Genomic DNA, 13,495 nt, shown 5'->3' on the forward strand with positions numbered 1-13,495 from the left:
AGTCCTTTCAAGTTTTGTCCTGCCTTTCACTTAGTGAGCCGACAAGCCTGAGCTTCGCTCAGGTTTCTCCAGTTACCTTTGTGACCAGGAAGATAAGAATTTTTTTTCCTTTTCCTTTTATTTTTAGATAAAAAATTCATCTGGGATCCTCAGAGCTGGGACCACAATTTTTAAACCTTGGATCTTGAAAGCATGTTTGCTCCTGCTGGACTTGCAAGGCTGAGCCCACACTGGCCCCTGTGGGCAAGGATGGAGCTGCTGAGTTGAGTTGTTCCTGTGTAACTTTATCCTGGCTGTACTGTCCATGCTTCACAGATGCCACCAGCACCATTTAATGACACAGACCCCACCTGCAGTGCCTGAGTCATGGCAGTGTCTGATTTTTTAGCCCAGCTTTTGTTAGAGAGTCACCAGCAGGGAAGCTGATGGAGGGGTCGATGCAGCTGACTTAGCACCTGAGCTGAAGAGGAACGTGGGAGGCTCCCACTCAGGGTGGGGACCACTGAGGGCCCTCTCTGTTCTGATCAAAGAAACATTACAGCCTAATGCTTGCTGGAGGGAGAGCTGATGTCCCAGAAACTAGAAAGCAGTTCCAAGGCAGATAGACCAAATCTTCTGCAGAGGCTTTAATAATGGTCCATCTCTTAAGTAACTCTAAAACTGCTTCTTGCTCAGGCTCTGGAAGTGTGCAGAACCAGCCGCTGCCATTAATCCTCATTTAATTTTCTAGCAGAAAAAAAAAAAAAAAAAGCATGGGAAAATAGGTGAACTCTGTCTTTTTGGGAAGTTTGGCATTTGGTTTAGAAATGTGATGAAAGAGGAAATTGTTTTTATTATTCCTGTGAGAAGCTATTATCCAATGCAGAGCCATGAAACTTCATTTGAGCATAACCTGATTTACCTAAACTGATTGCATCTCATGATATTACCTACTTGGGCTGTGATTTTCGTCTATTTTAGGATCCTACTGCCAGTATAAAAATGCTAAAATTACTGCTCTGGCCATGCATTTTATCTCAAGTGAAAGCTGTTTTATCTTCTGATAAAAATGATGCAGCGTTGCCCTTTTTACTTGTCGAGGCTGGATGTTCTCTTGGACTAAATGAAGGCACAGCAGGGCAGCACTCCCAAAATGTCTCTGGGGGCTGGTGACGCTCCCCGTCCCCAGCCCAGGTGCTCCAGGGTGGTGCCAGGAGCACTCCTCGCTCCCTGGGGCGGGATGGAGTCCTCTCCAAACAAAAGAGGAAAGAAAACAGAGCAAAAAGGTGCAGCGGCCAAGCTTCAGAGGAGGGAGGGCAAAACGGCCAGGAGCCAGAGCGCGAGGAGAAAGGAGTGTGAGAGTAGGGAGACACAGAGAAAGCGGCAGCGCCTCGAGAGCTGGTCTGGTTTTACTCTCACACCTTTCACTCCTCGTCGTAGCCACACCGGGTCCCCAAGCACAAGGAAGAAACTGCACTCTTTCTCATACTCCTCACGGTCAAGCACTCTAAGGGTAATGAATTTCCTGTGGGAACACAAGACAAAGGCAAACACATGATCGGCATCGCACACACATGCAGGTCACGTCCGCCCGGGCGCTGTGGTGACGGAGATGGTTGGCTGGGGGAAAGGGGCTGCACATCCCCCCTGGGGCATATGGGGAAGGGCAGGAGCATCCTCACCACCTGGCCCAGGTCGTGCCTTGCTGGCCTGGGGACAGGCTGTGCTCGGGGGGGACGGGGAGTGGCCTCGCTCCTGCCCTTTTCCATAGGCACCGGGGATGTGAGCTCGGTGTTGCAGGTGCCAGACATGAGTGAGCCAGACAGGGACACACAGGCTGGGCTCAGCCCCGGAGCACATCCCCCACCTTTCTTCTCACTCATCTCCACCAGCCGGGGCTCCCCGATCTCTAGGTAGAAGGTCTTGTTTTTCTCATACTCCTCATCATCTATCACCTTGATTGATATCGTTTTGCTGGAACAGAGAAGAAGAAATAGAGATTCAAGAGTAAGGGGGGAAAAGGGAGGAGGAGAAACAGGGAGCAGAACAGGAGAAGGAGAAGAAGGTAGAGGAGGAAGGTGGAAAGAGCAGGAAAAGGGGGCTGTGGACAGAAAACAGTGGTTTTGGTGGCACAGGCTGGATGGACAGCGCTGTCAAAAGCAAAAGGCAGGAGCCAATGGACCAAGCTTGCCTCAGGATGGGCATGGACCACAGGGCACCAGCAGCCTGCAGGTGCCATCCTGGCGTGGCCAGGCTGGGCCAACCTCTCCCAGAGGTGTCTTGGCAAGACATGTCCCTTTCCAAAAACCTGCGGTATAGGACAGCCCCTTGGCTCCTTGCACAGGTTGCATGGGCACAGGCACTGGGAACCAGCACGGACCAAGCCCCTGGAAGCATGATGCTCAAGCTTGGGCATGGAAGAGGCTCCGTCTCCCCAGGCTCCTCAGCAGATTCATGAACAACATCATGATCAGCTGCTCAGTTTGGGCTTTGGAGGCTCTGATTTACAAGCTTAAAAAAGATGTTGGAGTTAGGACTTTTTCTGTGAAGGGAATGCAAAGGAAAAATGGCCTTTCTGGTTAGGGCAGGCACATGGAAAGCTTCAGTGACGGTGGGATTTTGCTTCTTAAATTTTACTTTACAAGCAGCACACCCTTTCCCAAGCCCTCAAGGTTTAGTCCTCTCCCAATAGAGAGCTGAGCAGGAGTGCACTCTCACATGACCCAGGGGTTGCTGAATTTGCCTCTGGAACATCATCAGGACAAGTCTAAAGGCAGAGTCACGGCTCAGAGCACAGCCACAAGCACACACCACAGAAGCTGAAAGCCTCACAGGAGGCTGGGGCCACCAGGAGAGAGATTTGCTCCTTGAGCCACCCAATGAAGTAAAAATTCCTCTTCCAGAGGAAGAAAATTAGCACAGATGTGTTTCAGCTCTTTTCAGGGACTCACAGAAACAGCTGGCTGAAAGCTGCTCACCAGAAGGTGACCAAACCTGGGGTACAAACATGGGGTGGTGGACCTGTGCTTCCTACAGCAAAGCCATTGCAAAGACAACACAGAGAGAAATCCAGCAGCCTCTGCTCCTCCCTGGAGGCTGTGCTCACTGTCCTGGCACTGCTGTGGGGACAGGACCTCCTCCTGGCTCTCATCTTGATCCAGACAAGGAACAGCACAGAACAAAAAGCCAAGGCAGTGACTGTAGTCCTGTGTTTGCTCCTGGCTGGGTTTGCTTTCCCCCACACTCACCTGACAGCGCTGCCCTCCTGCGAAAGCTTTTACCTAAACCAGCGTCCCCACTGCTCCCTCCCTGCCCAAGCCTGAATGCCCTGGCCTTCAAGAAATGTTTCCCACCCCACCCCTGGCTCCTCTGTACTTTCCACGAGCACCCAGCACAAGCTGAGGCAGCCCCAAGGCTGCTCCAAGATATGATGAAGGAGATTCTGCTGCTCCTGGCAGGTCCCAGCACTGCAAACCCATAAACATGGAAGAAAGCCACGCTCTAGGGGAGTGAAATTGAGGCCACACTGCCGTGATTTCTGGCCTTCTCCTCTCCTTGCACATCTGCACTGGCCACCCAGAGCCCCTCTGTTAAGCTGACAAGTCTTTGGCAGCAGAGTCAACACTTTCTACTCATTCAGGGTAAACACCTCAAGCACTGGGAGGAACAGCCAGGATGATTTCTTGTGCTGTTTGCTGGGAGTCAGAAGTGTATTAAGTTTGCCCTTCATGCTTTTAATGAAACCATTTACTCAAGAGCAAGTGATGGCTGTGAAAAGTGTAACAATGCAGCACGGCTCAGAGTAATTGTATTTTATAATGAATATCTGTAATAATTTGTTCAGTTTGTAATTATTGCTGCAATAGGTTTGTACACAGGAAAAATGGTTACCATGCAGGCAGCTGATCTTGCTTTGCGTTGATGAGTTAGGGGAAATTATCATGTATTAAAAAACTAATGAAGGATATGAAAATGCTCTCAGTTAAGCTTTCAAAGAGAACCTGATAGAATTACCAGAATGGCACAATTTCAGAAACATTACTAACCAAATCAATAATTTTTCTGACAGCTCCCATTAAAATGTACACTGCATCCTGGACTCATGCAGGAAAAAGCCCCTCAGGAAAGTTAATTAAGAGAGGTGCCTTCTTAAATTCTGAGGGCAGCAGACACATCAAGACATAAACTTCCTATGTGTGTACTCTGGCTTGCCATGTGTGGCACTCCTCAAAGCCCCCCAAAATAATTCTCCCTCACAAAAAGAAATCTGTGTGCCAATTAAAAAAAAATTAAAAATCTGATGCTTAGATACAACAGCAATAGGACTTCACAGAATAAAGCAGAATAACGGGGCTTTAAGTGCCACTGCCAGGAGGTGGTGGTGTTATGCAGTTTTCCAAGTGATCATTGCAGGGTGTGAACAAGTGCCCTGTGCTGGGCAGACTTGTGTGCTGCTGCTGTTTCTGCTGCACAAGGCTGCTGGGAAAATGGATAGGCAGAACAAATGGCAAGTCTGCTCTCTGGGTGAATTTCCAATCAGCAAAAATTGCTGAGGCAAATTTGTCCCTGGGATGAGACTGCAATCCTGGAGGAAAGGATTACCTCCTAATGGTGTTTGAGGAAGAGCAAGGATGTGAAAATAACACAGGCTATTGTTAGAACGTGCCTGATCTCCATCACAGCCTTCTGCCTGCTACAGGGCCCCTTCCAGGGTCCTGCACACATGTGGCAGGGCTTGGGCAGTGCAAAGGAGGAGGGCCAGGCAACTGCACCTTTTATCCTGCATTAGGGTAAGGGCTGCTGGCTACAGCAATCTAGGATGGGCACCGATGTCCCCCTGCTCCTGCAGGACCCTAGCACATGGTCCCTGCTTCTCACTCCTCTCCCAGGTCCAGAACATGGTGGGAATGAGGTGGAGCAGAGCCAGGATGGCTGCCTGAGGCTCACAGAGCACCAACAGCACTGCCTGCAGCATCTGTCCCTGGACTTTCCCAGCTGGACACAGTGGGATGGGGAGAACAGAGTCCCCACAGCACAAGTACCCTCTGAAATTTGTATTTAAGATCTCTGTCTCCTGTGCCTCAGGGGCTCTTCCAGAAAAAGCTGTGATAGTGCATAGCAGAAAACCAAAGGGACAATTATTAGCACCCTGAAACCCCTCGTGCTGTGTCACTGCAGGGCCAGGATCTAGGAGTCCCAAAGCCACAAGATAGAGGGAAAAAAACAAGGGAAAAAAGCAGCCTCTAAACCATTAAATATTTCCTTCACCTCGTGGGAATCTGGGTTCAATACAGAGGGTGTTTCCAAGCTGCCCCCTCTAGACAGAGGCCAAGAATCAGCTTTGATTTGGGGCTGACAGTGGTGTTTTTGCCATAACCTGATGTCTGCAGGAGCCAAGTGTTTAAGACAAACACTTAAGATCCCACGAGTGCTTAACACCACAGCCTTTGGAATGGCTGGGTTAGTTTTCCCTCTTTTGACCCTCAGTCATGCTGCAGGTGGGAAAGAACAATTTCTGAAGAATTAGGGGATAGAGGTCCTGTGTTGACATAAATCACCAGTCTTGACACACCTCCCTGTTTCTTCCTCCAGTCACACCATGGGGCAAGTTAGCAGCAAACAGGGCTGATGCTGCTGGGTTTTCCTTGCACTAGTGCTGGGTCCATCTCACCTGAGCTAAGGAGCCCTGCTCTGCCATGAAGACTGAGGGCACCCATGACCCATCTGACTATTGGCACTTCTGTGCCAGAAACTGCTCTTCCCTGAGTCTGCAGCCCAAGCAATTGCTGAGGAAATGCATCTCATCCCATCTCCATATACTGGAAATCAAAGAGTAAACAGGTCTTGCAGAATTTCAGCTCCAGCTCTTCTCCTCTTGCAGACACCCAGCAGCAACAGGAGAGGGGTGGTGACTTTGTGGATGTGTCATACAAAGCTCTGCCCTTGCTCCAAGTCCAGTGCTCTCCATATTTTTCATTTCAAACCATGCTATTTCCTTCAAACTGAAGAGGTCTTTTATCACAGCATTTCCACACATAACCCTTAGTTACAACAGCCCATGGAAAAGTTCTCTTGGCTGGTGATGCCTAGGGAAGAGCTGCTACAACAATGTGCAATGGCAAAAGCAGGACAAGAAGAGAAGCAAAGCTTAGAGCAAAATGCCAGCTGGGAAAGGCACCCTGGGAGCAATCCCATGAGTGTGCAGGGACAGGTACATATGCCATGAGCTACAACAGTCTGGCACAGGGTGCCAGGAGCAGGACAGAGATCAACAGCAAAGTATTTCTCTGTGAGTATTTTTTGGACCATAGGAGAGAAGATGAGCACAGCACAGGCCAAAGATATAAAGATCTGGGACTCCCAGCTCTCCTGTCTGCATTGGCCTTTTCCCTCAAGGGATCAAATGGCATCAGAAATGATTGGTGAGGATCTCCATGGACCTTTGCTTTCCTTTTGAACCCAAACATCTGCACAGTCATGACACACCTGTGGAAATCCTGAATGCATTTGCAAAAATCCTGCCATTCCCAATCTACACTGCACTGCTCAATGAAATGGCAGAAACCCCTCTCCTGGCTCAGACAAGCAACCAGCATTGCAAGGACCAGGGGAGCCTGGAGGAGAGCAGCAGCCAGCTCTGGAAAGATTCAGGCAGGACATGCTGGAGGACAGGGGACATCATCCAGGACACTTCTTGGCAGGGCCAGATCTCCAGGAGCAGAGACGTCACAAGTCCAGTGCTCACTTCCTCAGCTTTCTCTCAGAACCACAGTCATGCCAGAGCTGGAATGGCCAAGATATTCTGCCCACAGTCAGTAGTGGTGTCTCCAGTGGGCCAGGAAAACAACAAACACACAACCAGCTGTCAGAGCACTCAGTAACAAGCCTGCCCCTGAGAACGTGGCACGCTGCTGCTGTCTGCACAGACACTTGTTCCTGAATCCATAGAGGGAATGATGCACTTGTGCAGCTTGTCACCCTTCCAGCTTCCACTGATTGCCCAGGAGAGCCACAGGAGTAGCTTGGAGGATGTTCAGCTGCAGATTCACAGCTACAACATCCAGGCTGGGCAGCCAGGAGTGGGTTGTGCTGCCTAAGCCTGGTGCTGCCAGCCCTGATGTCCCAACAGACCAGCACTTCCCACCCAGAGGGCCATCAATTAACTGAGGAATAGCCATGAGGGACACTTGTTCTGGAGGTGACATTCCAAAGCCACATCCATCGGTGCTGCCTGTCCTAGCACGGGCTCCCAGACTCCCACAGAACCCTGCCACACTGATTTCTCATACATCTGCCTGCCAGCCAGTCACTTAATTAGCTGAAGTTAGAGCTTGCCATGGGAGATGGGCACGTGGCTCGAGAAGCTCCCAGCCTTGCACAGGTCACTGGGCACTGGGCAGTGCCTGTGCAGAGGGGCTTTGGGGCAAGAAAACTCCCAAATCATCACCATCACCACCACCATCATCATCATCATCATCATCATCATCATCATCATCATCATCACCACCACCACAGCTGGACACCACCTGAGCCAGAGGGCAGGGCCACATAAATGGCCCCCAGTCACAGTGAGGAGCCTGGACCAGACCCCTGGGCATGGGTGGAACCAAGCACCAAGAGCAGCTTTCCGGCTCAAATTCCTGACAGGTACTCGAGGAAGGAAGTTTCTTGTTGCTGGGAAGAAAAGGAGGTGATGGGGCTTTTCTTTCACCAGTTGACAACAAAATTGCACCTTCTGGTGAGGAGGTGGCAGCCTCATGTACAGAGAGGCACCCAGGTCCACAGTGGAGGTGTTTGTGCCAGCCACAGGGGGTGTGTGTGTGGGGGGGAACAAAGGGGAGGGCAATGTGACACCTGCTCAGCCAGCACAGGGACAAACCTTCCTGAGGGACAGAAGAGGGGCAGAACAGGGCCAGATTATGTAAAAGACCTTGTGCCACATGTGCTCTTAGCTGCTCCACAGTGGTCTTTGGTAGAGGAGAGGGTTCGTCAGGGTTTCTGTCCCTGCTGCTGATGGGTTCCCATCTGTGTAAGATGTCCCATGAGTCACCCATGCAGGATCCTTTGCCAAACCAAGCCTTGCTGACATGAAATGTCTGTACTTAATGAAAATTCTGCCTGCAGCACACTGCAAACATGACAGGGAGGGAAAAGGAAAACCTGCCTGAAACGAAGCATGACGCATGCTTTGGGAAGTATGGATGTGAGCTGATCTGATGTGGCAGCTTGGTTTGCTGGTCCAGCAGCACAGGTCTGCACGGGGCTTCACACTCCAATGCCTCCCAAAACGATCGAGCAAACCAGCCTGGACACAGCAAATAAGGGGAGGGGGAAGTGGAAATGGTCCCTCTATACCTTCCCCCCACTTCTGGAGCCAAAATTCATCTGGCTACTCTCATTTTCCTGTGTGCCCTCCACCTCCTTCCCCAAGGTCTCCTGAATCAATCAGACCGCAGGGCTGTGTTGTCATTTCCGCGTCTGCATAAACCAACTGCTCCCCTGGCCTCGGGATGGGCTGAGTTTAAATGACAACATAAGGCTCAAATACATAACACTGTCCTGCTCCAGAGCATCACCACCAGGAAAATCCTGGAAAAAGATCCAGCCTGCTCTTCCCTGGCCTTGCAGAAACACAAGGCATGAGAGGTGGTCTGCAGAGACAGGAAGACTGAGGGCTGTTGCCGCTCGAATAGCTGGGAGATGACAGGCACAGCTGATGCTCAGTGTCTCAGAAAATACTTTTTAGGAGCAACGATTGCCAGGTAAGATGATTTCACATGCCAGACTGAATGCTGCTTGACTTTCTTCCTAGGAAGACCATATTGAGAAGGATTTGTCAGATCAGAAATGTTTTTCTGGCGAATCCTCAATGTTTGCTCTGATGTGACTGTGAATTCTGTGCTCTGACTAATGCACTTCTTCATCCATCTGCCAGTGTCACATCTTGCAAGGGACCAGCTGGGTGAAGATGAATGGGACTCTCTTGATCTGCCCCAAACCAGTGCCTGAGCCTTGGGTCATGCTTAAATGTTTCCACAGCTCCAGCTGTGGCCTCCCCTTCCATGGCTCTGGATGTGGTGACACCAGGAAAAAGCTGTCTTCTTGCTTTTTCCCAATCTCATTGCCATGCATGTCTAGTGATGATGATCCACAGCCCTTAAAGCTCCCAGAGTGCCGGCTGGAGGCAGGATCCCTGAGGGATCAAACAGAAGAGACCCATCTAGATCAGTGTCTGCAGCTCCAAGGACAGCTTGCCCAAAGAGTGCAATACCACTGATGACTAGGAGGGAAAACACATTTGATGTGAATTTGATCAAAAACACTCCCAGCAGCAATTACTTAAGGTACTTAGGAAAGCTGACAGAGTAGAAATAACTTCTCCCCTGGCTGTGCACAGCCCTGCCCATGCCAGCTGAAAACTGCATTAGTCCTGAAAAATCCAGCCTGTGCTGCAAGCAAAGGATTGACTGCCCAGGGCTCAGCCCAGCCCAGCACCCTTGCTCAGAATAAAAGCCTGCAAATCCCAATCCTAAGCCTACAGGGTTAAGAGCCAAAATCTGGCATTTCCTCCTAGTCTGCCTTTCTGGGATTTTCTCTTGACTGACCTGGTTGGGCAGTCAGGTCTGTGGGTAGTGCAGGCAGGTAAATAAGGGCACAGAAACTTGGCACACAATTACTTCTTGCACCCAAATACACATCCAGCTTTTCTTTGCTGCCAGGTTCCCCCTCATGACAATAATTGCTCTCACCTTTCAAATAAATATGACTTGCTCTTCCCTGTGTGCACCTGGATAGTTGCCATGACAATGCTCCTCAAACAGAAGACATCACTCTTATTTATATGGCTTTTGGCCTCCACAAAATGAATTTCAATGAGCAGCTGCCAGCAAAAAAGGGCATTTTTGCAGTTCTGTAAATCATTCAGCAAACTTTGCCGAGTTAAACCTGACTAAACAAAACAGTGGGGCCCACCAGAAGTAATAGGTCAATGTCTAACAGCACGGCTTCAGTATCAGGAAACAGGATCCAAGGAAGCCCAAAATACATGTGCTGTGCATGAACTGCTCCAGCACTGCCACTACAGCAAGACTTTGTACCAATCCTGGCAGTGTTTCCCTCCCAGGGAAGGCACATTTCAATTCCTGCTTGCCTGGGTTTCAGGGCGAGGGAGAATCTCCCTTTTTATTTGGGAAGACACTTGACAAGGAGTCATGATTGTGCCCTGCCACTCTGCCAGGGCTGCTGACAGCCAGCTCTGCTGCTGGAAAAGCAGCTGTACAGGGGAAAAGAAGGAGAAGATGAGGAATGCTCAGTGACAGCAGAGGGCATGCCACAAAAATTCAAACGGCAAACATCAATACAGAATGTGCAGGTCTGCTTTCAAGAGCAGCATCCACCATCATTTCAGCTCCATGCTCAGCCAGGCATGAGTCTGACTCCTCTTATTTGCTGGCTGGCCCCAAAGATCAGGCCCTGCTTTTCCAGACACTCCTCTGAAATCCTTGGCGTGGTGACCCAGCAGCAGGATCAAAGCCTCCTGATGGTGTGCAGGAATAAACACTTGGCCATCACTACATTCATCATCCCCTGCCAGTGAAGGATTTCAAGACCTGGACTGTAGACTCACACTGAACTTTTATTAGAAGAATTTGTAAGTTATCCTGTGCCAGGGTTCTAGGGGGGCTCAGGTGGAATGCTCACAGTTCAGCATTTTAAGTGACTGGATGCAGAGTTCACCCCTGGTCCAGACTCCCTTTGGCAAGTCCCCCATGCTGGGTCAGTATCAGAGGTTACCTGATGGTATAAAAGACCAAGTGAAGTGTCTGGGTACCAGCACACGAAATGATGCTACTACATAGGCTTGAAACATCAGGGATGCTGGGATGCTGTGCAGGGATTTCTGAAGACCATCACCCAAGCTGAGAGCTACACCCCAGTGCCTTGCCATGCTGTCACTATGCCACAAGGCAAGTCCTGTGAGGGAGGTGATGCAGATCCTGCCTTTGTCCTTTCTGTCCAGGGATAAGGCCAGCAAGCTCAGACAATGCCCCATGAAGTGTTCAGCCACCCCCAGAGAGGGGCTGCTGCTGGGACAATGCTGCTTTAAGCAGGGGCACTGTTTGGAGCATTAAGTCAACAGATGACCCCAAAATCTCAAGTCTGCTGCTTTATGTATTCACACTGTTTTTTTCATCCTTTGGGGATGGCTCTGGCCAAGGAAAAGCATGTGCTAGAGTTGAGAACCAGCAGTGGGGTTCTTTGTCTCAGTCCAGCAAATCTTCAGACAGCTTGGTAGTTGTTTGGTTTGTTGGTTTTTTTTACCCCCTCTTCCTTTGCAATGACTTCCATCTCCAGAGCTGAGATGAAAAAAGTGTGTCAGTTCAGATGGGATTCGTCCCCTGCCTTTTCAAACATGTCCAGGTCTTTAGGAATTGCCAAGGATTCATGCCCGTACCCCAGAGAAACTGCTCCAAAGAGACCGAAGGACCCCAATGTCCTCAGGCAGGCGTGTGCAGGGCTGTGGGACCTGGCTGGAGGGTGCTGCCACAGCAAGGAGCCATTCCCTGCCCCTGCTGAAGGGTTTTGCCACTCTGGTGGCTGCAGCATCCTGACACGGGCCATTCCAGTGGAACTTCCCTGCTGCTGGACACTCTGGAAGTCAGGAGCACGTTGGCAACTTCAGGAGTCACCATTCACACTGTGAGCGACACACCACTTGTTTACTGCCAGATAAATTCAGTCATGAAATACATCCCTCTCAGCTGACACTCTGGGCACAAAAACCCTTTGAAAGAGACACTAGATATCCTGAAGTCCCCAGTGATCCATGGGGTTAAAGCCTATGGTGGGAACAAAAAAGCAAACACAGGTTTGCCAAGGATCCCTCCCAGCGCTGAGATGGGCAGGAAACCAATCCAATGAGGAGCATGAAAAAATGCTGCTTCTGTCTCCAGTTACCAAGGAGATTGTTCAAACAAAGCTAAAATAAGAGGAACCAAGTGGCCAAGAGAAACGTGAGAGTGGAAGAGCCACTTGAATGCTTTGTGATGGCTTTGCTGGGCAGGGTGCCTGTGATGGGCTCAGCCTTGGCCAGCAGCTCTTCCCCTCTTCCCAGGGGAAAACTTCCATATTTTGGTTTGCAGGTACTCGTGTGAAAATGGCCAAAAGCTTTTAAAAATGGCAATTCAGAAAAGTCCCTTCCCACAGAGGTTTCAGCCATGTGCCAGCCCCATTTATGGCAATTGTGGCAGCAGGACACAGCCCTCGATGGCCTCAGCCTGGACCTGTGTGTTCAGGTTCTCAGAGGAGATCTCCCTCTGGGAGCAAACTAAATCCAGCTCTGTCTGGGGCTGAAAATTCCACCCTTTGTGGCCAGCTCAGCAGCTCCAGTATCTGTCTATAAGATCAGAGGGCTGGCAGATACATGGAATATGGGATGAAAAAATCCTACTGCAGAGCCCCATGGACACACATGTGCTGGATTTGTAACAGTCACAGGATCACAGAATCATTTAGGTTGGAGAAGACATTTAGGATCAGCAAGATCCACCATTAAAGATCATAAGATAAGCATCACCACACTGTACAAGAAGACAGGGCTCTCTCCAGCCCCACCTCATGCCAGGGCTGCACAGGGGCTGCCTCAGGTCCAGCTGCACATTTCTCTTGTGCTGGGAACTGCAGATGTTACATGGAAGTGGCAATTCCCACACAAACCCCAGAGCCTGAAAGCTGCTTTCCATCCCTCTGCAACCCTTAGTTAAGACAAGGAGAGGGAAAAGTTCCCAGATGCTGTTTCTCCAGAGATCCTCATATCTTACACATGCTCATCCGGATGCCTGATGCAGTCAAGGGCTGTGAGTGAAAGGCAGTGCCTGTTGTTGAGCCTGCCCACGACTTTCCACTATTTTAGAGTCTGTCTCAGCTGCTTGGTGCTTTGCCAGACTTCAGCCATTCAGAATGAAACTTTCCATGTAGAGTGGCCACTGCTGAGAGAGTAATGAAAAGCCCCACCGTCTCAGCTTTGGGAAAAAAAAGAAATGCTGCTCTGCCCATGCAAACATTTTTTCCCCAAACACTATATTGAGTAATTCTCTCTTCCTTATGCTTTGCTGCAGAGGACAAAACTTAGCAGAAGGATCTCTCTCTAGTGCTCAGGATGTGCCAATTTGCTTAAATTAGACCAAGTCCTAAGACTCTAAAAACTTGCAAAATGCGTAGGCTTCTTCAAACTGGCAGCTCAAAGTCTTGGAAGATTTAATCTGCTCTGGAAATGCTCCATTCTTTCCCGGTGCCAAACCTGTTTTTGCACAGGCTGTGCCCTCAGCAGGGCTTTTCCTGAGCCTTGGAGCTGCTGGGGAGCTGGGAGCTCTGACAGCAACAGGAAAGCTGGCTGGCTTGGGTACCCATGGCAGGGGCAACCACGGGGCCTGAGAAATTCCACAGCCATGCCTCCCCTCCTCCTCCTCCTCCTCCTTCACTGCTGGCCTCTGAGCTCCCAGTGTCTCCAGGCACA

At 50.1% G+C, this 13,495-nt stretch overlaps 1 protein-coding gene across 4 annotated transcripts in view; it reads right to left on the reverse strand.

The window, feature by feature from the left end:
• SLC8A1 (solute carrier family 8 member A1) overlaps positions 1 to 13,495 on the reverse strand; it is a 122,833-nt gene that overhangs the window by 12,154 nt on the left and 97,184 nt on the right. For all 4 annotated transcript variants that reach the window (XM_050973136.1, XM_050973135.1, XM_030235280.2 and 1 more), the window contains one exon: positions 1,401 to 1,504. In XM_050973136.1, coding sequence (XP_050829093.1) covers positions 1,401 to 1,504 — 104 coding nt within the window. The remainder of the gene's footprint in view (positions 1 to 1,400; positions 1,505 to 13,495) is intronic.

Source organism: Serinus canaria, chromosome 3, assembly GCF_022539315.1.
Source record: "Serinus canaria isolate serCan28SL12 chromosome 3, serCan2020, whole genome shotgun sequence".
In the NCBI taxonomy this organism is placed as follows: Eukaryota; Metazoa; Chordata; class Aves; order Passeriformes; family Fringillidae; genus Serinus; species Serinus canaria.